The sequence below is a fragment of the Notamacropus eugenii genome, chromosome 5 (assembly GCF_028372415.1).
Source record: "Notamacropus eugenii isolate mMacEug1 chromosome 5, mMacEug1.pri_v2, whole genome shotgun sequence".
NCBI lineage: Eukaryota > Metazoa > Chordata > Mammalia > Diprotodontia > Macropodidae > Notamacropus > Notamacropus eugenii.
This window is the reverse complement of record NC_092876.1, coordinates 2410774-2435000: the sequence shown is the minus strand read 5'-3', so window position 1 is coordinate 2435000 and position 24227 is coordinate 2410774. Positions and strand designations below refer to the sequence as shown.

The following is a 24227-nucleotide window of genomic DNA, read 5'->3' as shown; positions in this document are numbered from 1 at the left end:
GGTACAAAAGCTAACTTGCTATAGTGATGGCATAGCTTACCGAGAGGAGCAAGTTTTATGCCTGGCCATCAGGCTGCTCGTCCTCCTGTGGAGCTCCCGAGTAAAAGAATGAGGCAGGAGAGTGGGTCAGTGAAGCAACTCCGATTTATTCAAGCAAGCACTCTGATTATATAGTCTCTGCCAGCCAGCCCAGTGAACCATGGTAACACACACAAACAAACCCGAAGCTATAGTAATGAACACAAGCTGGAACTATAGTGACAAAAACAAACCAGGGGTGGAGCCATCCCTTCCAGCACCATCTTGTTCACCCTTCCCTGCTCCAGACTCAGTTTACCTGATGTCCGTCAGTGTGACATCCCAGATGGTGTGGCGGTCAGCGCCCCTTACAACTCCCCCTTTTTGTTTTAGACCCGATGACCTTCACAGGTTTGTACATCTCTCAGCTTGAACTGATTTTCAGTAAGCATCTTCATTGTATCTTTTACAGTTCATAGGGCACATTTGAGACATGCTGGTATGAGACATATAACAATCAAGATAACAATACTTCCTGACAACAATGGACCTAGCCAATTAAACAATGAGGTGGAATGACCAAAAAGTTGCATCATGTCTGAAACAAAATTTTCAGGTATTAACTTTTTTGTCCCTTGAGTATTTATATCCAATGCCAATTTTTCCAACAGTTTCATTTCACTTGAAACATTGGTGAGTGTTAAACCATGTAACTGAGCTCTTATTTCTTCCCAATTAAATTCAGTATCATTGTACAATTTGTTCATCATACAAAAATGACGATATCTGTAATCACATCTTAAAGCCAATTGTATTTCTATGGCCTGCAGTTCATCCCCAATAGCTATTACATCATTTCTTAACATTAGAGTGGCCTGGTAGAATTCGTGATCAATCTTCAATTGTTCCCTAAATCCCACTGATACATAATTGTACAAACACCAAGGATAGCCCTTCACCAGTCCTGTAAAGTTGAAATATCTACTAATGTCCAAAGGTCCAATACTGGTCCTTGGCCTGGCTCACTGTTAGAAGCAATAAGATGCAGGTGACTAATTTCATGGCTCAGGTGTTGTAGTTTCTTCTTCTTTCTCTGGCAGAATCCCTGTGATGTCTTCCTGGTGCTGTACGACCCGTAGTCTTTTCACTGGTACCCAGATCTCCTTGTCTCCTGTAAAGATACAAGCATAACCCTTGCCCCAAGTTAGTATGGTATGTGGTCCATGCCATTGCCCTTCCTGATCTCGCCACATGGCTGTCTGTCCCATGGCCGGAGGCTCCATTCCAATCTTTTCTTAAAATCATCTGGTGGTCTACCTGATCTGACCATATATTTCATGGCAGGCATAAAACCATGCTCATTGAATTTTAAATAATTGATAGTGTAAAGTGCCAATTTTAATTGTTCATGTGCCATGGACCTGGGTCCCGAAGCTCCCCCTTTTTGTTTTTGGACATACTGTTTTATGATGCGGTTCACACGTTCTACTATGGCTTGTCCTGTGGGGTTATAGGGGATCCCAGTCACATGAGAAATTCCAAATTCTGAGAGAAATTTTTGGAAGGCCGAAGCAGTGTATGCTGGGCCATTATCAGTCTTTAATAGTCATGGGATGCCATGGGTGGCAAAACATTGAAGCATATGACTACACACATCCTTGACTGCCTCTCCGGTACGTAGAGTAGCCATGATGAAACCGGAGAAAGTGTCTATAGACACATGGACATGTTTAAGCCTCCCGAATGAAGCTATGTGAGTCACATCCATTTGCCAGATATCATTAGGATGTGATCCCTTAGGATTGTACACTCTGCATGGCATCAGTGGCTGGAAAGGAATGCATGCTGTTCATGATTTTACAATCTTTCGGGCCTCTTTCTTAGTAAGTTTATATAAATGTCTTAATGATTTTGCTGATATGTGAAACTTATTGTGAGCCTGCTGAGCTTCCTCAGTGGTTTCTAGTATACACCTCCTGACACTACTCAATCCACAACCTCATTTCCTTCTGCGAGAGGCCCTGGTAGATTGGAGTGTGATCTTATATGTAAAATGTGGAATGGGAACATATGTCCTCTTATGGTGTTTTGGACTTCCGCTAGCAACTGTCCAATTTCTAATTGAGTTGATATGTAGGCAGTCTCTAGGTCTGGTATAAGTGTGGCTACATATCTACTGTCAGTAATGACATTGATAGACTCATCAATTTCTAAAGCCTTCCAGACCGCAAATAGTTCGTTCTTTTGGGTGGATGAGAACGGAGTATCATATACCTGCAACCATTTATCTTGATATACATATGTGGCTGCTCTATTTAATTTTGTGGCATCAGTAAATACATTCTTTTCTATGACCGGAGTGTCATGGTGTTTCTCAGCCCATGTCCATGGTATTTCCTGGTATATGCTTAGAGCCTTATTTATGTTCCCTGTTTTGAAGTTTTGATTAATAATGACTTGCCATTCTGGGTATTCTGTACAGCATTTCTCTACTTGTTCTTTAGTGTATCTACAGTAGATGGCATCAGGATCTCTTCCTATCAGTTTCCTCACTCTCTGAATTGCCTTGTAAACCACTTGTGCAACTAGTACACAGTAAGGGACACAAGACCTGTTGTGTAGTCTCTTCAAGTGTATCCACTCTAATACCCCTAATTGTGTAAACAGGTCTCTTCCCCATAGTATTATGGGAAGCCCTTCCAATACTTGTGGCCAAAATTTTCCTGATCTGTCCTCAAAAGTCCACCGTAGTGGTCTGGCCACCTCCCTGGCCCATTGTGAGCCTCCTATGCCATATACACTGTTTTCCTCTCCTATAGGCCATTGAGATTCCCATTGTGAAAAAGGGAATATGCTTCTGTCTGCACCGGTGTCAACAAGGCCTGTTTTAGGTATTCGTTCTATATGTATAGTAAGCATTGGTCTCTGATTGCCAATTTGTTGAGTCCAATATATTGTTTGTTCTATGTTATGATTCATTTGTATCAATTGTGCTACTGGCTGCCCTCTATCAACCTCAACCTCCACATTGTTAGAGTTGCACATCAGGATCTTGTGTAAGGTACCAATTGGTGGTTGCTGTACTACAGCCTGTAAGCCTGTGTAAGCATTTGCTGGTGCAGAAATGATAATCTCTTGCTTTGCTTTGATGTATATTTCCTCTATTGGTAATCATACTGTTGTGCATGGAGGTATCAGGAAATTCCCTAGGCTTCTAATTAATTTTGACTGTATGGCACTGACTTGAGTGTCTGGTACCTCCTCCTGAATTCCAAAGTGGCCTGTGGGATCGTCTCTGCGTCCTCCCAGTAGCCCCTCCTTGTCTCCTGGGCTGGAGGGATGCCCGTCTGCATGTATAAATATTGAGCACTACCCTTGAGAGGAGGGAATGGCCTACACTCTGAAGCCCAATGTCCTGTTTTCTTACATTTTGGACAGGGTGTGGTTGGCTTACTCTTAAATGGTGTTCTGTTCCCTTGGTTCTGGAGTCCCTTTCTTCCCTCTGCATTGTCTCTACACTCCCCCCGGTAATGTCCTATTTTTCCACACTTAAAGCATCTCATTTTTGGTCTTCCCAGTTTCAGCCTTAAGCTTAGCAATACATTCCTTCAGGGTTCTATTCATCCTTTCTACCTGGCCTGAATTCTGGGGTCCAAGTACATGTACTCAAGCACTCCACCCTGTCTCCCTTTAAGCAGATGGGACCCAACATATTTTGGGATAAGGGATGAAGGTCTCAGCTTCTGAAACTGCTTCCTGCTGAGACTGGACATAGAGCTGACCCTGCCTCACAGGGTCCCAACGTTGGAGGGGTTAGGTCTTTAACCAGCACGAGGAACTTGACGATTCAGAGGGTGATAGGTGATATTACAATTCTCAAGAAAGGGACGTCCTTCCACCTGGTGGAGGGAGGCAACTTACAAAAACTGAAGCACAATTTTTATACCCTAACACAGAGAATCCAACTTAATTGCTCATGTGGCTTTAGAAAAGAGGGGAGATTTGAGTAACTTTTGGGTACCTTCCAAGTTTCAGCTACAGCCCACAGCACTTTCACAAAGAAAGCTGGTAGCTGGTAAGGAGGGAAAACCAATCGACCATCCACAAGCCCTGGATACCTGAAACTCAGGTATCTAAGCAGAGAGACCTTATGGAATAGTACAGGATGAAGGATCACAGTCTCTCTGAGTAAATTCTGGCATACTCTTTCAGATACTGATTTAATGCAGACGACTATACCCAAATTCAAACTTAAACAAAATTATTTGTGGTCCCAAATGCTTTTACCTTAAACAGCAAATTTCACTAATCCCAACTTAAAGCCCAATACAGTTATTTGTATTCCCATGGAGTTGAAATAAGCAATGCACATAACCGGACTCACATACATAAGAGATTTCATTTCAGATCCTTCTTTCTCAAATTTAAAACTTGTCCTGATATAAAAGCCAATTGTTACAACTTTTGAGCAAGTCACATTCATTATTTATGAATTATACAAGCCAAACAATTTTCTTAGGACTGATGGCCATATCCACATGAAAGGAGCTTTGGCAGTTTTACAAAATAAAAGGAACTGGCATGGATCCCATGCCTGCCAACCCCAAGCATATAGGAGGACTGTTCTGAATGGACAGAACCAGTCTAAATAAATTATTACTCCATTCATTTCTTTCCACACATAGTAATCCATTAACAATTTTTGGTTTAGCATTAAAACAGCAGCTTTTGAGCTATGACTTTTTTAACAGGCAAAGGTGAAAATACCTGGTTTTCTAAATAACATAACTTTTCCAACATCTTTTAGTTTTAACAAAATTCAGATTACAAATTGCTTTCTCTAACACCATTTCTGGATTATAGAGTAAAATAAAAATCTTGATGGTTCTAACTTTTACTCAAGAAAATTTCACATCTGTGGCCACTCCTTAAAAATGTTTTTGAAAGAAAAAGTTGTGAAACTGCAAATGGAAGTGAGGGAGACTCTGGAACAAAGTCCAGCAGCGCCTAGTCTCCTCCTTTTCACCTGGGAGTTTCAAAGCCTTATCTCTGAGGTGTCTTTTCTCTTTCTTCAGTAGGTTTCTCAGTTTATCAGTTAGCTCTTTAACACTGTCCTGCAAATTCTGCACCATCTGTCTGTTCTTCCATCTCTCTTCTAAGTTTAGATATATGAGTGCTGGCTGCCTTTCTGGGCTATTGTCCCTTGTACTACTCTCTGACTCTGACGGGGCTGTCTGTGAGGATGTGGTGAATGTTCTCATTTGCACTGCCTTGCCACCATCTTCTATGAACACATTCGTCAGCATGTTATATAGAAAGAATGTGTAATGACCCTGACTCAACTTTTGTGAGCTTTGCCCCATTTCAATCTTACTCACGGTTACACCTCATTTCACCGAGCTGAATGTGCACGTCTTCTCCTGCATCCACTGCTTGGATCCGCTTTCCGGAGGACTCGGTGAGGCAGAAAGGCTACCATTTCCTGTCTCACTCAGGTATTGGCCTTTGACCCTGTCCTGATAGCTCCTGTACACTGTCTAGGCTTCTGGAGAGCCTGACTCACTTGGGGGATACTGAGGGATCTGATTCCCTCAGCTGAGATTCCTGAGGGACCTAATTTCCCTCAGCTGAGTTTCTTAAGGGACCTAATTTACCTTGGCTGAGCTTCCTGCTCCTTCCCCCTGCTTGTGGCCCCACATTGGTGGGTGCCAAGTTGCTATAGAGACAGCATAGCTTACCGAGAGGAGCAAGTCTTATGCCTGGCCAGCAGGCTGCTCATCCTCCTGTGGAGCTCCCGAGTAAAAGAATGAGGCAGGAGAGTGGGTCAGTGAAGCAACTCCGATTTATTCAAGCAAGCACTCTGATTATATAGTCTCTGCCAGCCAGCCCAGTGAACCATGGTAACACACATAAACAAACCCGAAACTATAGAAATGAACACAAGCTGGAACTATAGTGACAAAAACAAACCAGGGGTGGGGCCGTCCCTACCAGCGCCATCTTGTTCACCCTTCCCTGCTCCGGACTCAGTTTACCTGATGTCCGTCAGTGTGGCGTCCCAGATGGTGTGGCGGTCAGCACCCCTTACACTAACTGAAGAAAACAATTGGTTAAAAATTAGAAATGGGCAAGTGGAAGCTAATGACTGTGAGACATCAAGAAGCAGTCAAACTAAATCAAAAGAATAAAAAAAATAGAAGAGAACATAAAATACCTCTTTGGAAAAACAACTGACTTGGAAAATAAATGCAAGAGAGATCTTAAGAATTATTGGTCTACCAGAAAGCCATGATCAAAAAAAGAGCCTGGACAGCACATCTTTCAAGAAATAATCAAGAAAAACTGCCCTGAGGTCCTAGAACCAGAAGGTAAAATAGGCATTGAAAGAATCCACCTATCACCTCCTGAAAGAGATACAAATTGAAAATATCAAGGAATATTCCAGAATTATCAGTTCAAGGAGAAAATACTGGAAGCAGTCAAAAAGAAAAAATTCAAATATCATGGAACCATAGTCAGGATTAAACATGACCTTGCAGCTTCTACATTAAAAGATTAGAGGTCTTGGAATATAATATTCCATAAGGCAAAGAAGCTTGGATTATAATCTTTCAGGGGAGGACATGGACATTCAATGAAATAGTTGACTTCCAGACTTTCCTGATGAAAAGACCAAAACTCAATGGAAAATTTGATCTTCAAACACAAGAATCAAGAGAGGCATAAAAAGGTAAAAGGTAAACAGGAAAGGGTGGGTGGGAACCATGTTATTCAATAAGGGCAAAGTGTTTACATCCCTACATGGGAAGATGATACTTATAACTCTTGAGAACTGTAACTTCATTATATCACCTAGAAATACATAGACAAAGGGGGTGGGTTTAAGTTGATTTTGATGTGATGGTAAAAAAATCTAATTAAGTGGTGAAAAAGAATTGTAATGGGACAAGAGGAAAGGAGGAGGAGAAAAGGTTAAATTATATTACATGAAGAGGCACAAAGCCATATTGCCATAGAGGGAAAGAAGGGAGAGAGATGAGCATTGTTTGAAATGTACTCTCATCAGATTTGGCTCAAGGAAGGAATAACATATTCAGTTAGGTATAGAAAATTAACTTGCCCAATAGGTGGTTGGAGGGGAAAGGGGAAAGAAAAGAGACAGAGGGATAGGAGGGAGGGAAGAAGTAGCAAGGGCAAAGGGAAAGAAAAGGGAGGGGGGTTGAGAGAAGGGAGGGAAGATTGAGGGAGGCAGTGGTCAAAAGGAAACTATAGAGAAGAAGGAAAGGGAGAGAGGAGAAAGAAAAGCATAAATGGGGAGGGGGGTATAGGATGGAGAGAAAGACACAGATAGTAATCATAACTGTGAATGTGAATGGGATAAACTCTCCAATAAAACCAAAGTGGATAACAGAATGGATTAAAAATCATAATTGTGCAATATATTGTTTACAAGAAACATGTCTGAAACAGAAGGATATACATAGGGTAAAGATAAAATGCTAGAGTAGAATATATTATGCTTCAGGTGAAGTAAAAAAAAAAAAAACAGGGATAGCAATCCTGATCTCAGACAAAGCAAAAGCAAAAATAGATCTAATTAAAAGAGATAAGGAAGGAAAGTATATTCTGCTAAAAGACATCACAAACAATGAAGCAATATCATTACTACACATATATGCACCAAGTGCCATAGCATCCAAATTCTTAAGAGGAAAAGCCAAGGGAGTTACAGGAAGAAAAGGACAAAAAAAAACTAGACTAACGGGAGACCTTAACCTCTTTCTCTCTGAACTTGATAACTCTAACTGAAAAATAAACAAGAACTAAGTTAAGGAGGTGAATAGAATTTTGGAAGTCAGATATGTGTATGGAAGACCTCTGGAAAAAACTGAATGGGGACAGAAAGGAATAAAAGTTTTTCTCAGTGGTACATGGCACCTACACAAAAACTGATCGCATACTAGGGCATAAAAACCTTACAATCCAGTGCAGAAAGGCAGAAATATTAAACGTATTCTTTTCAGTCCATGATGCAATAAAAATTACACATGATAAAGGGCCATGGAAAGATAAACTAAAAATTAATTGGATACTAGATAATCTATTCCCAAAGAATGAGTGAGTCAAACAACAAATCATAGGAACAATAACTACATCCGAGAGTATGACAATAATGAGACAACACAACAAAACTTATGGGATGCAGAAAAGTTTTATATCTCCAAATGCTTACACGAATAAAATAGAGAAAGAGGAGATCAAGGAATAGGAAGAATCAAATCAAAATAGAGAAAGAAAATTATAGACCAATTTCTCTAGTGAATATAGATGCAAAATTTTTAAATAGAACATTAGCACAAAGATTATAGCAACTGGTCACAAGAATAATACATTATGGCCAGGAATGCAGGGCTGGTTTAATATTGGGAATACTATCAACATAACCGACCATATCAACAACAAAACTAACAGGAACCATATGATTACCTCAACAGATGCAGAAAACACTTTTGAGAAAATACAACACTCATTCCTATCAAAAACACTAGACAACATAGGAATAAATGGAGTCTTCATTAAAATGATTAAGTACCATCTACCTAAAACCAAAAGCAAGAATTATATGTAATGGGGATAAGCTAGAAGCATTTCCAATAAGATCAGGGGTGAAACGAGGATGTCCATTTTCACTGCTGTTATTCAATACAGTACTAGAAACATTAGCTTTAGCAATAAGAGAAGAAAAATAAATGGAAGGAATTAGAATAGGCAAAGAAGAAACAAAGCTATCACTCTTTACAGACTATATGATGATATACTTAAAGAATACTAGAGAATCTGGTTAAAAAAAGTACTTGAAATAATAAACAACTTTAGCAAAGTTGCAGGATATAAAATAAACCCACATAAATTATAGGCATTTCTATATATTACTAACTAAGCCCAACAGCAAAAAATCTAAAAAAGAAATTCCATTTAAAGTTACTGTAGACATTATGAAATATTTGGGAGTCTGTTTGTCAAAAGAAACCCAGGAACTATATGATCACAATTACAAAACACTTTTCACACAAATAGTCAGATCTAAATACTTGGAAAAATATCAGTTACTCCTGGGTAGGCCAAGATAATATAACAATATGACTATTCTTCTTAAATTAATTTACTTATTCAGTACCATACCAATCAAACTACCAAACAATTATTTTATAGAGCTAGGAAAAAATAATAACAAAATTCTTCTGGAATAATAAATCCTTCAGAATATCAAGGGAATCAATGAAAAGAAATGCTAAGGAAGGTGGCCTAGCCATATCAGATCTTAAATTATATTATAAAGCAGAAATCATCAAAACCACTTGGTACAGGCTGAGAAATAGAGTGGTAGATCACTGGAATAGATTAGGTACACAAGACACAGTAGTCAATGACTATTGTAATCTACTGTTTGATAAACCCAAAGACCCCAGTTTCTGGGATAAGAATTCATTTGACAAAAACTGCAGGGAAAACTGGAAAATAGTATGGCATAAACTGGGCGTAGACCAATATCTTACGCTATATACCAAAATAAAGTCAAAATGGGTACAAGATTTATATATAAAGGCTGACAACTAAAAGCAAACTGGTAAAGTGAGGAATAGTTTACCTGTCAGATTTATGGAGAATGGAAGAATTTGTGATCAAACAAGAGATAGAGAATATTATGAAATGCAAAATGGATAATTTTAATTACATTAAATTTAAAAGTTTCTGTATAAAAAAACCCAATTTAACCAAGATTAGGAGGGAAGCAGAAAACTGGAAAATAATTTTTACAACCAGTGTCTCTGATAAAAGCTTCATTTCTAAAATATATAGAGAACTGAGTTAAATTTAAAGGAATACAAGTCATTTCCAACTGATAAATGGTCAAAGGATATAAACAGGCAGTTTTCATATTGAAGAAATTAAAGTTATCTACAGTCACATGAAAAAAAATGCTCTAAATCATTATTCATTAGAGAAATGCATATCAAAAGAGATCTGAGGTACCACATCACACCTATCAGACTGGCTAAAATGACAAAATAGGAAAACTATAAATGCTGAAAAAGATGTGGAAAAATTGAAACACTAATGCATTGTTGGTGGATTTGTAAACTGATCTAACAATTTTGGAGAGCAATTTGGAACTATGTCCAAAGGGTTATAAAAATGCGCATAGCCTTTGACCCAGCAACACCACTTCTAGTTCTGTATCCCAAAGAGATGATAAAAATGAGAAAAAGATCCACATGTACAAAAATATTTATACCAGCTCTTTCTGTGGTGGCAAAAAAAATGGAAATTGAGGGGATGCCCACCAATTGAGGAATGGCTGAACAAGTTGTATTTTATGAATATAATGGAATACTATTGTGCCATAAGAAATGATAAGCAAGCAGATTTCAGAAAAATCTGGAAAGATTTATATGAACTGATCCTGAGTGAAATGAGCAGAAACAGGAGAACGTTGTACACAGTTACAGCCATATCATATGATGACTAACTTTGATAAACTTAGCTCCTCTCAGCAATGCAAGGCTCTATGACAACTCCAAAAGGTTCATGATGGAAAATGCTATCCACATCCAGAGAAAGAACTATGGAGTCTGAATGCTGATCGAAGCATTCTATTTGTTTTCTTTTTTATTTTGTTTCTTCCTTCTCATGGTTTATCCCACTGATTCTAATTCTTCTTTACAGCATGACTACTGTGAAAATGTTTAATATAAAGGTATATGTAGAGTCTATTTCATACTGCATGCTGTCTTGGGGAGGGGGACGAGGAGGGGGGCAGAGAAGAATTAAAACTCAAAAGCTTGTGGAAATGAATGATGAAAACTAAAAATTAATTAATTAAAAACAACAACAATAACAACCCAAAGTCAAATAACTTGCTGCATAAAATAAACATATTTAAGATAACAATGAAAAAGACAGGCTGGAAGAGACTGTACTGATTTAGATGATTCTTTGTTTTTAATTGTAATCTACATTTTAGACAAGACAATAATAAAAACTGACAATGCCAAAAAATGTAAATAGGAAGACCAGATTACACATAAAGGCACCACAGACAATAAAACAATGTCATTACTAAATATTTATGTACTAGCTGCCATAGTTTCTGAATAAAGAGTAACCAAATTACAAAAAGACATTAAAAGTAACATAAAATTATAGGGCACTTTCATATCCCTCTTTCAGAACTTCAGAAGTCTAATTAAAAGTTAGACAAGGAAAATGGCAGAAGAGATTTTTTTTAAAAAAATTAGATTTGAAAGACTTTATGGCTACTTTGCACAAGGAATATTTTTAAAGTAAGTACTTCTCATCACCTGGCACACCTTTACCAAAAACTGAACATGCACTAGCACAGAGAAATCATAAATAAGTGTAAAAATGGAGAATTATCAAACATCTTTTTCAGTATATTTACAAATTTTGCATAAGCACTGTGATTTCATTGCTATGAAGCAGTGGTGTTGAATTCAAATAGAAATAGGCACCACAAATTTACTTAGAAAACCACATATTAATATAGTCTCTGTCCTGTTGCATTTTTGTGTTAAATATTTTCCAGTTATATTTTAATCTGGTTCAGGCTGCTGGGGAGTGCTGTAGTCATATGCTTGACACTCATGGTGTAGAGAACACCCAGGGTAGAAGTTCCCTCTATAACAGCAGATCACCAGTACCAGGGTTAAATAAGGTGTTTAATGTCACAAAGGTGATCTCTATCAGATGAATGGTTTGAATTTAGGTCTTCCTTATTTATAGACTACAATATAATTGTATATGTAAATATGTAAACACAAACAGAAGCACTAGGTGTTGACCAAAATAATGACATCCACAATAATGAATGAGTCAGAGAACAAATTCTAGAAATAAGAAATACATTAATAAAAAAAGTAAGAAATTAAGAAACTTGCTAAAACTTCTATGGTATGCAGCTAAAGCAGTTAGCTAATCTCAAAAATAGAAGTTGTTCATGTTAGACAAGCAGGACTTAGAAGCAAGTGAACAGGCTGGGCCAAGATACAATCAACCCAAGAGCCCAGATCCACTTTTCTACTCTTTGGAAAATAGTCTTGGTAATTACTTCTTGATAGCAGGGGTATCCAACTCATTGCCTGAAAAACTCCTTCTGCTAGAACCAGAAGATGAAATTGGGAAATATTTTTAAAAATAAAAATACAATGCAATGTGGATATTAATTTGTAGTTGATATGAGATAATGAGAAATATTTGAAATAATATTTGTAAAGCACTTAGCACAGTGCCTGGCACATAGTAGGCACTGTTGCTATTTGAATGTGACAATACCACTTTATCGTATGTGATCTGGTAACATTAACCCCCCTTCAATTCTGTCTTTTACCCCATTATTTTCTTTGAGATCCTAGATCTTTTGTACCACCAGGTGAATTTTATTATTTCCTCTAGTACCATAAACCCCTAGGTAATGTGACTGGTAAGCAATAATGTACTTTTTAAAGATTTTTTTCTCTGTTGATATAGTCTTGTAGTTTTTGTAGTTTGCATAATTATGCTAATTGTCCTCTAATGTTGAACTATCCTCAGATTTCTGGTGTAAATCTAACTTGGCCAAAGTAAACATTTTGGGATATATTGCTGTAGTCTCCTTATTAACATTTTAGACTTTTAAAATCAGGATTAATTAGTGAGACTGGTCTACAATTCTTTGTCTACATTATTTTTTCCTGGTTTGGGTATCAGTATCATTTTTAAAAACATTCAATATTATGCACTCTAAATTACTTAGAACAATTTTATAGCGTAGGTATTCACTGCTTTTTAAATATCTGATAGAATTAACTTGTTCTAAGTCAGATATTGTTTCTTTAGTAGACTACCCCTTTAGTAGGTGGGATAAGATATCTCAGGCTTTCACCGTAGAAGAGATTGAAAGACATGGCTCATTGATTAAGCAAATTGGGAACTGGCTTAAATGGCCAGAACCAAAGAGAAGCCATTGATGGTGCTTTTAATGGAGTGATTAGAAGCATTAGGGCAAGTATATGTACTTAATCTTTCAGGTGACAAAGATAAGAGGGTGATTCTCCTGGATACCTGGCTTAAGGATCCAAAAAGACCTTGGCAAGATGGAACATTTGGCCCTAACAGTCAAGATGAAGGTGAGTAGGGCAAACCAAGGCCAACCTCTCACAGCCAAAATGAGGGCAGAGCAGGTGGCCTGGTACTCTAGGGGTTGTAGCAGATTCTCTGCCTCTGTCCCATTCCAACTAAAACTGTTCTCTGTTCTCCTGGAGGCAGCTAGGTAATATACTGGGGACAAAGCACTGGATCAGGAGTAAGGAAGACACGAGTTCAAAATGAGCCTCAGACACTTCCTAGCTGTGTAACCCTGGGCAAGACACTAAGTGTTTAAGGCTAGATTTGAACTCAAGCCTTCTTGGCTTCAGGTTCAGCACTATCCACTTTGCCACCTAACTGCCTCAAGGAAATAGAAGCCACATTGCATGAACTTGCTTTTCTCCCCTTTTCTCCCTCAACTTTTCATCTCATCCTCTGCTTAACTTTGTTCTATGCATGTGTGTACATCCTTCGTTGCCTGAAGAAGACCAGGACATCATAGAAATGATGACATGACTTGCATTTGACTTTGTTTTGAGTGAGGGAGGGCTGTGCAGGTCACCAGCCTCACTTCTCCTCCAGAGCCATCTGAATCCAGTGACCAGATATTCATCAGGATGACTGGAGATGACCCAGGAGGAGGCAATGAGGGTTAAGTGACTTGCCCAAGGTCACACAGCTAGTGAGTGTCAAGTGTCTGAGGTGAGATTTGAACTCAGGTCCTCCTGACTCGTGCACTTGTGCTCTATCCACTGCACCAGCTAGCTGCCCCTATCTTTCTTATCTCTAACAAAAAGGTGTTCCTTCTCCTCTAAAACAAATTCTACCCCTTGTAATCTCATGTCTTCTCATCACCTAAAGGAGTATTTCCCTTTGATCATCTCCATTACTTTCTTCTTGTTCAGTCATTCCACCATGTTGGACTTTCCATGACATCACAGGCCATGCTGCCTATGGGTTTTCTTGACAAATATACTGGAGTAGTTTGCCATTCCCTTCTCCAGTTTACTTTCTTAAGTCTAGATAATCAACAAAACAACAAACCAAGCCCTGACTTGCATTTGCTGATTTCCCAAAAGTTAATGCTTATAAGGAAAATTTAACCATCAGCTGAGTCAGTTCAAAGTGGCTGCACCACACCTGTTTCCAGGTAATACTCAAACAAGACAAACAAAAAACTTTTCACTTGATCCTACCATCTCTTCTCACTTTTTCATCTACATCTTTTCTCCCTTTCAAGATCAAATTCCTATAAAAAGCCATCTTTCTAGATCATGCTTCCTATCCTGTCCACTTCTCAAGATTTTGAAATTGCTTCCAAATTCACCATTCTACTGAAACTGCCCTCCCCAGTATAATCAGTGATTGTTGGATAAATCCAATGGCCCTATCTTAGTCCTAATCCTCCACAGCAGTAGCTCTCCCATTTGTCTCCTTCCATTGTCTCCTAGCACATAGTAATAAATGCCTGGTGCCTTGACTTCCATCCATTCACAGGACAACAAACCTGGTTCATACTCTCATTAGCCTCTTGTATCTTTGATTCATCCACCACACAGCTACCAGACATTCATAACACACAGCTCCCAAAGCAGCATTCTCCTTCTCAAATAGTTCCATTGGCCTCCTACTGCCAATCTAGAATCAAATGCAAACCCGTCTATTCAGCTTTCACACCTTTCCCCATATGGCACCATCTGTCCTGGCTGATCGAATCTATTAAAAGTAGGTTTTTAATGGATGATGTGTTAACAGTTGACATAACTAACTCCACTTTGTTCTGTATTGGCTATTTTTCTTCTGTATGAGCCCAGCATGGATTTTGGGACCAGTTTACAACACGTGTTTTCTAGTAGTGTCTCCTTTTCCCCCTTAATTGGTACAAAAGGCTTACCTGCTTCAAAGGAGGACTTCAATAGTTTCCCATTGAAAGCACAAAGACATGTGCTCCCCTTCTTCATCTCGTCTCACAAGCGATGCATGAGTCCCTCTTGGCTTTGTGCACCTAACTACACTACCACAGGCACCTTGCTTTTCTATTCACAGTAACTTGTGATATACATTCTCTTCAACAATCATAGTTTGTTTTTCTTTTTGTACCACCAACTGCTCTGTAATAAGCGGTCCCTTTTGCTCTCTCTGCCTCACTGTGAGGGACACACATGGCCATCAACTACTGGTGGAGTGTGTCTCACAAACAGCAGCTTTCCTGTCGCTGTGGATGGTGCTAACTTCCTGGCAGTGGCTGGTCAAGCAATCAAAAGACAATTCACCAAGCACACCCTGCTCCAGTCCCATAGGCCTGGTCCATGACATTCACCTCCCACCTCCACACATTTTGAAGACCATCCCCCATTCCTGAAATGCTCTCTTTTCTCACCCTGGCCCGTCTCAAAAGCCACGTTTTATAAGAGGCTCTTTCTGGTTCTCTCAATTGTGAGAGAATTCCGCCCCCCCCCCCCCCGGAAATATTTTGTATTATTTGTGTGCCCATTGTTCTCCTCCCCCCTCCTACCCTCAGCAGAAAAACATAAGGTCTTTGAGAGGAGGGTCTGATGCATTTTTATCTCCATATTCCCAAGCCCCTAGATAGTGCCTGACACAGAGTAGGTACTTCATAAATGCTTTTAACATGAATGAAAACTTTCCTCATTTCTTTGAAAGATGCCACTACTAAGCACCTGTGTCTTTCTGGTTATCCTCGTATGATCTCTGTAGGTCTCTGAGATGCTGCTCTCTGGGTTTCTACTCTCTGTTTCCTTTGCTGTTTCATCATTCACATGATTCACTCATTCACTCCATAACTCTGGGAGTCTGTTGTCATCCCCTCTTCCCATCTGCTCTCATGGGTTTAATTGTTTTAAGATGGTTGCTCAGGGCATGAGTGACTGGGTTTTGCTCATTAGTATATATCAGAGGGAGGACTTGAAACCAGGTCTCCCTCTATCCTTGGGGTGTAACCCAGGCGAAGAATGTTTCCAAGCATCACTTCCAGAAAATACAACTTAGGAGGCAACAGATCCACTAGGACGTGTCTTTTTTAGACAAAGTCAAGATTATTAGATTCTATTCTGAGAATGTTTTAGGGAGGAGAATGTCCAAAGAAACCAAACCAGAATGGTAAAGGGCATAAAGTTCATGCCATATCAGTTGAAGAAACTGAGGATTATTCAGCCTAGAAAAAGAAAATAATTGGTAGAGGGAGCTTAGGTAGCAGGGAAGACTTGAAGACTTAGTAGCTATCTTCAAGTATCTGGTAAGCTTTCATGTGGAAGGTGGATTAAACTTCAATTCCAAAGAGGGAGAACTAGAAGGGAGGGGCAAGAATTAAATAAAGGTAAATGAAGGTTTGATAGAAAGAAAACTCTTACAACTAGAGCCATGTAAAAATGAAAAGAGCTTCTTTCACGGCAGTTCCAAGTGGCTGAAGACCTCACTGGAGGTCTTTACGCAAAGACTGCAAGTTACGTTGTAGAAAGGATCACTTTTCAGGTATGTGTTAGATGAGATGGACTCCAAATCAGAAATGTTGTGATTCTGTGGGCTGGTGACAAATTCTGCCATTTGGAATGTCTGGTATCTGACATGTGACAACTCTTTATGAAGCTTTTCCCATATTATTTCTAAGCAGCATTTGTTAATAACAGAACAAAATTTCTGGTGATAGATGAATTAAATCTCAAAGGTGTTCTTAATAGTCATTACATCTGTAAGAGTTATTTTTTTTCAGTATGAATTGTCTGGATTTCACTGAAGTCCTACTCTGATCAAGGCATGGAGATGGCCATGAGTTCTCACTAAGATGGAAAGAGTTGGGAGTACAATCATCCTAGGAACTACTTAGCTAAATTCGGAGAGGTCAATCCCCAAATTGGCTGTGGAATAATGAATTTCTGGGACACAGTGACCCTGGCTGAAGGCTCTCACACATTCTTTAGATTCAAAAGATTTCTCTCCCATGTGAATTGCTTCTGGCTTATTAGAGGGTCCCCTCTGAATGAAGACTTGTCTTGAATCGTGAAATTAAAAGGGCTTTTCTCCAGGATTTGTTCTCTATTGGAGAATGTGTGAGTTGTAACTGAAAGCCTTCTCACATTCACTGAATTCAAAGGGTTTTTCATCTGTATGAATCTGCTGATGTTTAGTGAGGTTTCCCCTCTGGCTGAAAGATTTCCCACATTCTTTACATTGAAAAGGTTTCTCTCCAGTATGAATTCTCTTATGTCCATTAAGGTGTCCCCTCCGGCGGAATACTTTCCCACATTCGATACACATAAAGGGTTTTTCGTCAGTATGAATTTTCTGATGTACAGTAAGATGTACCCTCCGGCTAAAGGCTTTCCCACACTCACTACAGATAAATGGTTTCTCACCAGTGTGAATTCTCTGATGATAAACAAGGGTTGTTCTATGGCAGAAGTTCTTCCCACATTCACTACATTCAAATGGTTTCTCTCCAATATGAATTCTCTGGTGTTCAGTAAGGCTCCCCCTCCAGCTGAAGTTTTTCCCACATTCACTGCATTCAAATGGTTTCTCTCCAGTGTGAATTCTTTGGTGTACATTAAGGCTTTCCCTTCTGCTAAAGGATTTCCCACATTCATTACACACAAAGGGTTGGTTTCCTGTGTGCATTCTTTGATGTAGAGTAAGTCTGGAGTTGATGCTAAAGGCCTTCCCACATTCATTACACACAAAGGGTTTTTCACCAACATGAATTCTCTGATGTTCAGTAAGGCTTGCCCTCCTGCTAAAGCATTTACCACATACATTACATTCAAAGGGTTTCTCACCAGTATGAATTCTCTGATGATAAAAGAGGGATTTCTTGCGGCTAAAGAATTTACCACATTCATTGCATTCAAATGGCTTTTCCCCAGCATGAATTTTCTGATGGTCAGTAAGACTTCCCTTCCGAGTGAAAGATTTCCCACATGTATTACATTCAAAAGGTTTCTCTCCAGCATGAATTCTCTGATGTTCAGTAAGTCTTCCTCTACGACTAAAGGCTTTCCCACACTCATTACATTCAAAAGGTCTCTCTCCAGTATGAATACTCTTATGTTCATTAAGGTGCCCCCTCTGACTGAAGGCTTTCCCACATTCAGTACAAATATAGGGCTTCTGTCCAGTATGAACAATTTTATGTGCGTTAAGGTGACCCCTTTGGCTGAAGGCTTTCCCACATTCATTACATTCATAGGGTTTCTGCCCAGTATGAATTTTCTGATGTACGTTAAGGTATCTTCTCTGGCTAAAGACTTTCCCACATTCATTACATTCATATGACTCACATTCAGTATTTTCTACATTAATATGAATGAAGTCTGAGTGATAATTGAAGGGTTTTCTGTATTTATTGTACTTACAAATCTTCTTCTCAAAGGATATTCTTGTATGTCTAATTATGTCTGAAAACTGCTTGAAGCTCTTTCCAAGGGTATCATATTTGTGGAGATATTTTGCTCCAGGTACAATCTGCTGGGGATCAAGGACTGAACTCTGACTGAAACTTCTCCTACGTGTTTTCCTTCCATTGACTTTCACCTGAGAAGAGTTTCTGTAAGCAACTGTTAACTGTCCCAGCCACTTCTCTTGGATGCCCTGCTGCCTCTCCGACCGGACATTATATTCCCAAACTTCCCCCATCTTAGAATCCCAGGGATCATTGCTTTCAAGTTCCTCCTTAGATGATGCCTCCATCCAAATTCCCTGCATTGGAGCGGAATCCGTGATTTCACACCTATTCTCCTGATCAAGGAAATCTGAAAGAAACAAGGAAGTGTTGGTGTTGGTGCTGGAAGAAACCTTCAGAACAGTTCTACACTCTGTCTCCTGCACTGAGAAGAAGATATTTAAAACCGACTTCTAAGAGTGCACGAGGTGTTCATCATACTGCACCCCCCAACCAAGACTAAATGAATCGCTTTTCAGGGACTGAAGACAGTAAAGGAACATCAGAGAATCTTTACTTGTAATTGTTGGGAAGATGCCAAAAATTCAAAAAGGGGAAACAGTTGGGCGGGGGGGGGGGGGGTCCACAGTCTGGGATAATCGAAAGAGCACAGGAATTGGGTCACAGGGCTTGGGTCAAAATCTGTTTTTGCCTTCTACCACCTATGTTATGTTGGGCAAATCATTCAACCTTTCTCTGTGCCTCACCTTCCTCGCCTATAAAACAAGAGAGCTGGGTCAGCAGGTCTGTTTAGTCTCTTCCCAAAATTCAGAAATGATCAGTAAACAGAGGCATCATGAGTACTCAAAGAAAAGCTGATTACAAAGAGCCTTGGAAAACCAATGTCAATTCTTTGGTAAAGTTTCTGGGCTGGTTGAAGAGGGGATGTTGTAGACTTAGAGACAAGTGGACATCATCAAGAACATGAGATCATGTTAACACACAGAGCCGGGAAGGGCCTCTGCAGCCAACACTTCTAAGCCCCCATTGTGGAGATGAGGACAGAAAGGCTGGGAGCCTAAAAATGACAACATCAAAAACACATCCCACCTCTACAGGGTGCACAAGTACACCAACAGCACACTGACGCAGGCTAGGTGGAGGAGCCAACAGGGAGGTCTCCCCAGCTTTGTGAAGATAAAAGCAATCACGCCAGGGCACCAGGGCCACACCAGAGGCACTCTAGACATCCCTGTTTGACAGACAAGGAAACTGAGGCTGGCTCAGAGAGGCTGTCCCTGGCCTGTGGTCACACCACCTCTCTGACCTCTCAAAGGCGCTGCCTGGCTCTCAACACTCACCTGCCACTGGGCCTCTTGGGAACTTCTGCTCTGGCATCCAGGGCACTTCTCCTCTCTCCAAATGGGAGATCACATCTGGTTTGGAAACAGGAAAGCCCGCACCTGGAAGAGAACAGAGGTGGACACAGCTCTGGACACAGGGGCGGGCACCTACAGCACTCTAAGGAAGAGTCCTCGCTTGATGGGGAAGCCCCCTGAGGATGGTCCCAAGAGCCCCTGAAAGGCTCTTAGGAGACAAGAAGTGCAGTCTGGCAGGTGGGGCATGCACGGGGGCAAGGGGAAATGGGGGTACTGGATTCTAATCATGACAGGACTTTTCACCCAGGAAGAAGGCCAGAAAGGATGGAAGAAGATGTTCATGTGCCAAGAACCCATCACTCCAGGGAATCCTCCAGACACCATGCCCCAAATGAGTAAATGAGAAGTGAAGACCCCCCACCCAAGGGATGAGGTACAATCTCAGTGCCACTTCCCCACCCAGTGAGTCACCCAATCTTTCCCCTCCTCTCACTGATTTCCATGCCTCAGGATTGCAGATGTAGAGCAGAAAGGGGCACTGGAGAAAAACCAGGCCAACTCCCTCACTTTACAGGTAAGTAAGTTGAAGCACGTAATTGTTGGGCGGCTTAGGTGGGTCACTCACACCCTTCCCTGCAGAACCTCAAGGGCAGGTTCCACCGTGTCACTGCTCCCCATCTCCAATTCCTGGGAGCCAAGACCAAGTCACCCACCTAGCATGTGGAGCCATTCCCAGGGTGGGCTCTCTTATCACCTTGGCCTCCTTTCCATCTCTCCATGTGTGTCTGGTGCCTTATATGCTGTCTCCCCCACAAGACTGGAGGTCCTGAGGCCAGGACTGGTTCTGCCTTTCTTTATATGCCCAGCATTTGTTATGGCCTGGCACACAGTAGGTACTCAGTCGATGGCTGTTAATGACTGATTGTCAGCTGTCCTTACCCAGGAAGATGAGGTGCTCATAGTTCTCCAGCATTACGTCCTGGTACAGGGTCCTCTGCGCAGCGTCCAGCTGGGTCCACTCCTCCTGGGTGAAGGCCACAGCTACATCCTTGAATGTCACTGACTCCTAAAACACAGACCCACTCTGCATCACCCCAGGATGGGCCCTCCTCTGCATCACGGGGGACGCTGAACAGGGCAGAATCTACAGGGAGCCGAGTCTCCCCACCCTGTGGGGAAGGGCCCCTTGCTGTGGCCAGCACAGCTTGACCTGGCCATGGGTGTCCCAAGGCATCCCTCAGCACACGCACATGCATCTTATCACTAGAGAAGCAACATGCCAACCCTCACAGCCACACTACAAATTGGTATTTGTCTTCTGGCCTTGGATGAGTCAAAGCTGTTTTGACCCAAGGTCTGGCATGGCCACCTTGATGGGGTGTGGAATGGGAGGAAGAAATGGCTAGACAAGGCCCATAAAGGTCACAAAGGGGGGAGGGGGAAGGAGCCACCAAAGCCAAGAATGTGACAAAGTCCTGAGCCAGCCAGCTCCTTTAACAACACCCCCCCCCAATCTCCCTGTCAAGCCCCTAATTCCCTCTTGCATCTCCCCCAGCCTTTCCCAGGATGGCTGAGACAGCACAGGAGGGAAACAAGCAGGATACACACACATGCACACACACACACACGCACATATCCACACATATTCACACAGTGTCTCATCACCCCTCATCCCGGCCACCGTCCAGTGACCCAGTCCCACACAGGGCCCTGCAGGCTGGGATGGACCAGGGCAGATTCCCCAGCCAGGGGCATTTGTTCAGCTTTGGTTTCAGGGGCTGCATAAACACCAGCAGGAAGAAACCACAGACCTCCATTACTGCAAAGCATAAACGTAATAGCAGACAGCCACACACAATGATGACCACATTTGGGGATGGCAGCATCTGAGCCACCTCTGAGGTGCCAGGCACTGGGCAAGCAGTCAGAACACCCTGTTGAAAGGGCACCATGAAAAGCAGAGACAAGGAGAGAGAGCAGATCCCTAGAAGGTAAGGAGATCAGGCAAGGCTTACCGGAGGAGGAGGTATCAGGGGCTGTGAGGGGCAGAGAAGGGGAAGGTGGATGGAGGGCATCCCAGGCCTGGCACACAGTCAGCATGCAGGAAAGCCCTGGGAGGTGAGTCCAGGGAGAGATAGTCATATTTGTACCTGCAGCAGCCTGTGGGGACTGACAGCCAAGGGGAGGGAAGGGAGCAGGGAGACTGACCACGCAGGGGAGGGGAGAGGGAATGAGACAAGGGAAATCAAAAAGAATGGGACTCGATGGCCAAGCATGGGAGAAACCCCCAAACAGAAGTGGCTTGGGAAAGAGCTCTCTCTCTCTCTCTCTCTGATGAGACCTGCCTGGGAGACTGCACAGCTGGCTGGTGGAAACAAGGCTTAGACCAGCCTCTTACACCACGCTCCACCAGTCATGCTAAACCTTACCTTAAGATTAAGGTAGAAAATGAAGAAGAGAAGCCAATCCTAGCTCTCTCACTGTTCTGGGAGGACAGGCGTCCTCTCCTCCCCTCCCCTCCCCTCCTCTCCTCTCTCTTCCTCTTTCTCTCCCTTCCCTCCTCTCTCCTCTCTCCCCTTCTCTCCTCTTTCTCCCCCTCCCTTCTCTCTGTCCTAGGATGCTACTTTTCTTTAGTCCCACTTCAGATAAAGATTTTTTTATTTGAATGTTAAAGGCAGTAAAACATTAATGAGGAAGCCGAGTTCCTTGGTGCTTTTAATCTCTGGCATAAAGCTGTGAAAGCAAAGAATTGGAAACAAAACAGATGTCCCTCCGTTGCAGAATGAGATGGAATATTATTGATAAAGGAGTGACAAATATGATGAATCCAGAGAAGCACAGAAAGAGCCACATGAACTGATGCCCAGTAAAGTGAGCACAGCCAAGAAAACACACACCATGACTACAAAAAAGGCAAACGGCAACAACAGCCACCACAAAACATCCGAAAATGAACTTTGCAAAATGCTACCAAACGATGCTGGCTCCCAGGCCAAAACACAGGAAGCTGAAAGTCATGGAGCCAAAGTGGGAGTCCCCGGTCCAGCCCCGAGAGAAGCTGGAGCCCCAGGGAGCCCCCTGGTGATCGCCAGCCCGTCTCCTACCCAAAGATGAATTCCCAAGGGGCCCAAAGGGCTCCAGCATTCTGGGAGCTGGCAGCCTGTTCCACTCGGGGACAGCTCTCATTGAACGGAGGGTCTTTCCTGACTCTCTTTGTCTCCCTCCCCCATCATCTGCTCCCTTTCTGCCCTGGGAGTATCACCCCACAGAGGAGAAGCTCATTTAGCTCACAGGACTGCAGGCACTTGCCTGATGGCTTTGGTCTGGAAGCCGGGGCTAAGGAGTGAGTCACCTGGCTCCTTCCTTGGGCTCTGGGCAGCAGACCAGCATGGCCGATCAGCCCCTGGTCAGGGGAGGCTGCATCCTCCCTGAATTTTTATTCTCTCCCTGCCCCCACTGAGTAACCTTCTCCCTCAGCCACAGCTAGACCCCCCAGCCAGTCACAAAGGCCCTCATGTCATTCCAGCCTGAAGCACAAGAGAAGCCTCCTTCGGCCCCAGCCCACCGTAGGGGCCAGACAGGCTGGTTCTGATCCTCCTCCAGAATCTCCCTCATGGACACAAAGGCCCCTCCCTGTCTGGGCTGCCCCCTCTTAATAGTCCCCAGCTCACTGTCCTCCAAGGGACATCCAACCAGGGCATCCTCCAGCATGTGACGAATAAAAATCCTGAGAGACAGTTTCTGGGTAATTAATAACCAATATATTAATTAGGCTAGCTGGCAATCAATTATCGGATGGTCAGTGGTTTCTCTTGAGAATAGGAGACCCTGAAATGCTGTAAATCCCTTCTGAAAGGGAACTCCCCTGACAAGTGACCTTCACCCCTGACTGGTGGACACTGAATGAGGAGGTGAGCTAAAGCTAAAGGTCTTCAGCATCTCCATCTGAGAATGTGGCCTGAAAATGAGACTCAGCAGCCTCAAGGCATCTGGGCCAGGGACACTTCCTCCATTTCCTCAGTCATGAGCAGGGCTGCCCAAAGGCTGCCCAGACTGGACTCTGTTTAGGCCCTAAACAGAATGAAGTCTCCCAGGTGGGGAGGATGGGGGTGGGGTCCTGCCCACTACCTTGGGGGCTAGGAGCAAATCTCCTTCAGGGGCCAACTGATCTTTTCAGAAGTTGGGTTTCAACACAAATAAAAGGAAAAGGGTGGGTCTCCATCACTATCAGTTATTAATATGACAGTACAGTGCCAAGCAGGACCCAGGCCTCCTTCCCAGAAGCTCAA

The 24227-nt window shown here is 42.1% G+C and overlaps 1 protein-coding gene and 1 long non-coding RNA gene across 2 annotated transcripts in view; one reads left to right on the top strand and one right to left on the bottom strand.

The window, feature by feature from the left end:
- Positions 1-126: 126 nt before the first annotated feature.
- The window catches only part of LOC140508067 (uncharacterized), a 48308-nt gene continuing 24207 nt past the window's right edge, over positions 127-24227 (bottom strand). The window contains exons 5-7 of the mRNA XM_072615792.1: positions 20878-21004; positions 19921-20022; positions 127-18929 (exon numbers count right to left, since the gene is read on the bottom strand). Coding sequence (XP_072471893.1) covers positions 17218-18929; positions 19921-20022; positions 20878-21004 — 1941 coding nt within the window. The 3' untranslated portion in view covers positions 127-17217. The remainder of the gene's footprint in view (positions 18930-19920; positions 20023-20877; positions 21005-24227) is intronic.
- On the top strand, positions 6614-23675 carry LOC140508117 (uncharacterized). The gene is made up of 3 exons (XR_011968295.1): positions 6614-6748; positions 13107-21929; positions 22720-23675. It is a non-coding gene; the product is annotated as an uncharacterized lncRNA (long non-coding RNA).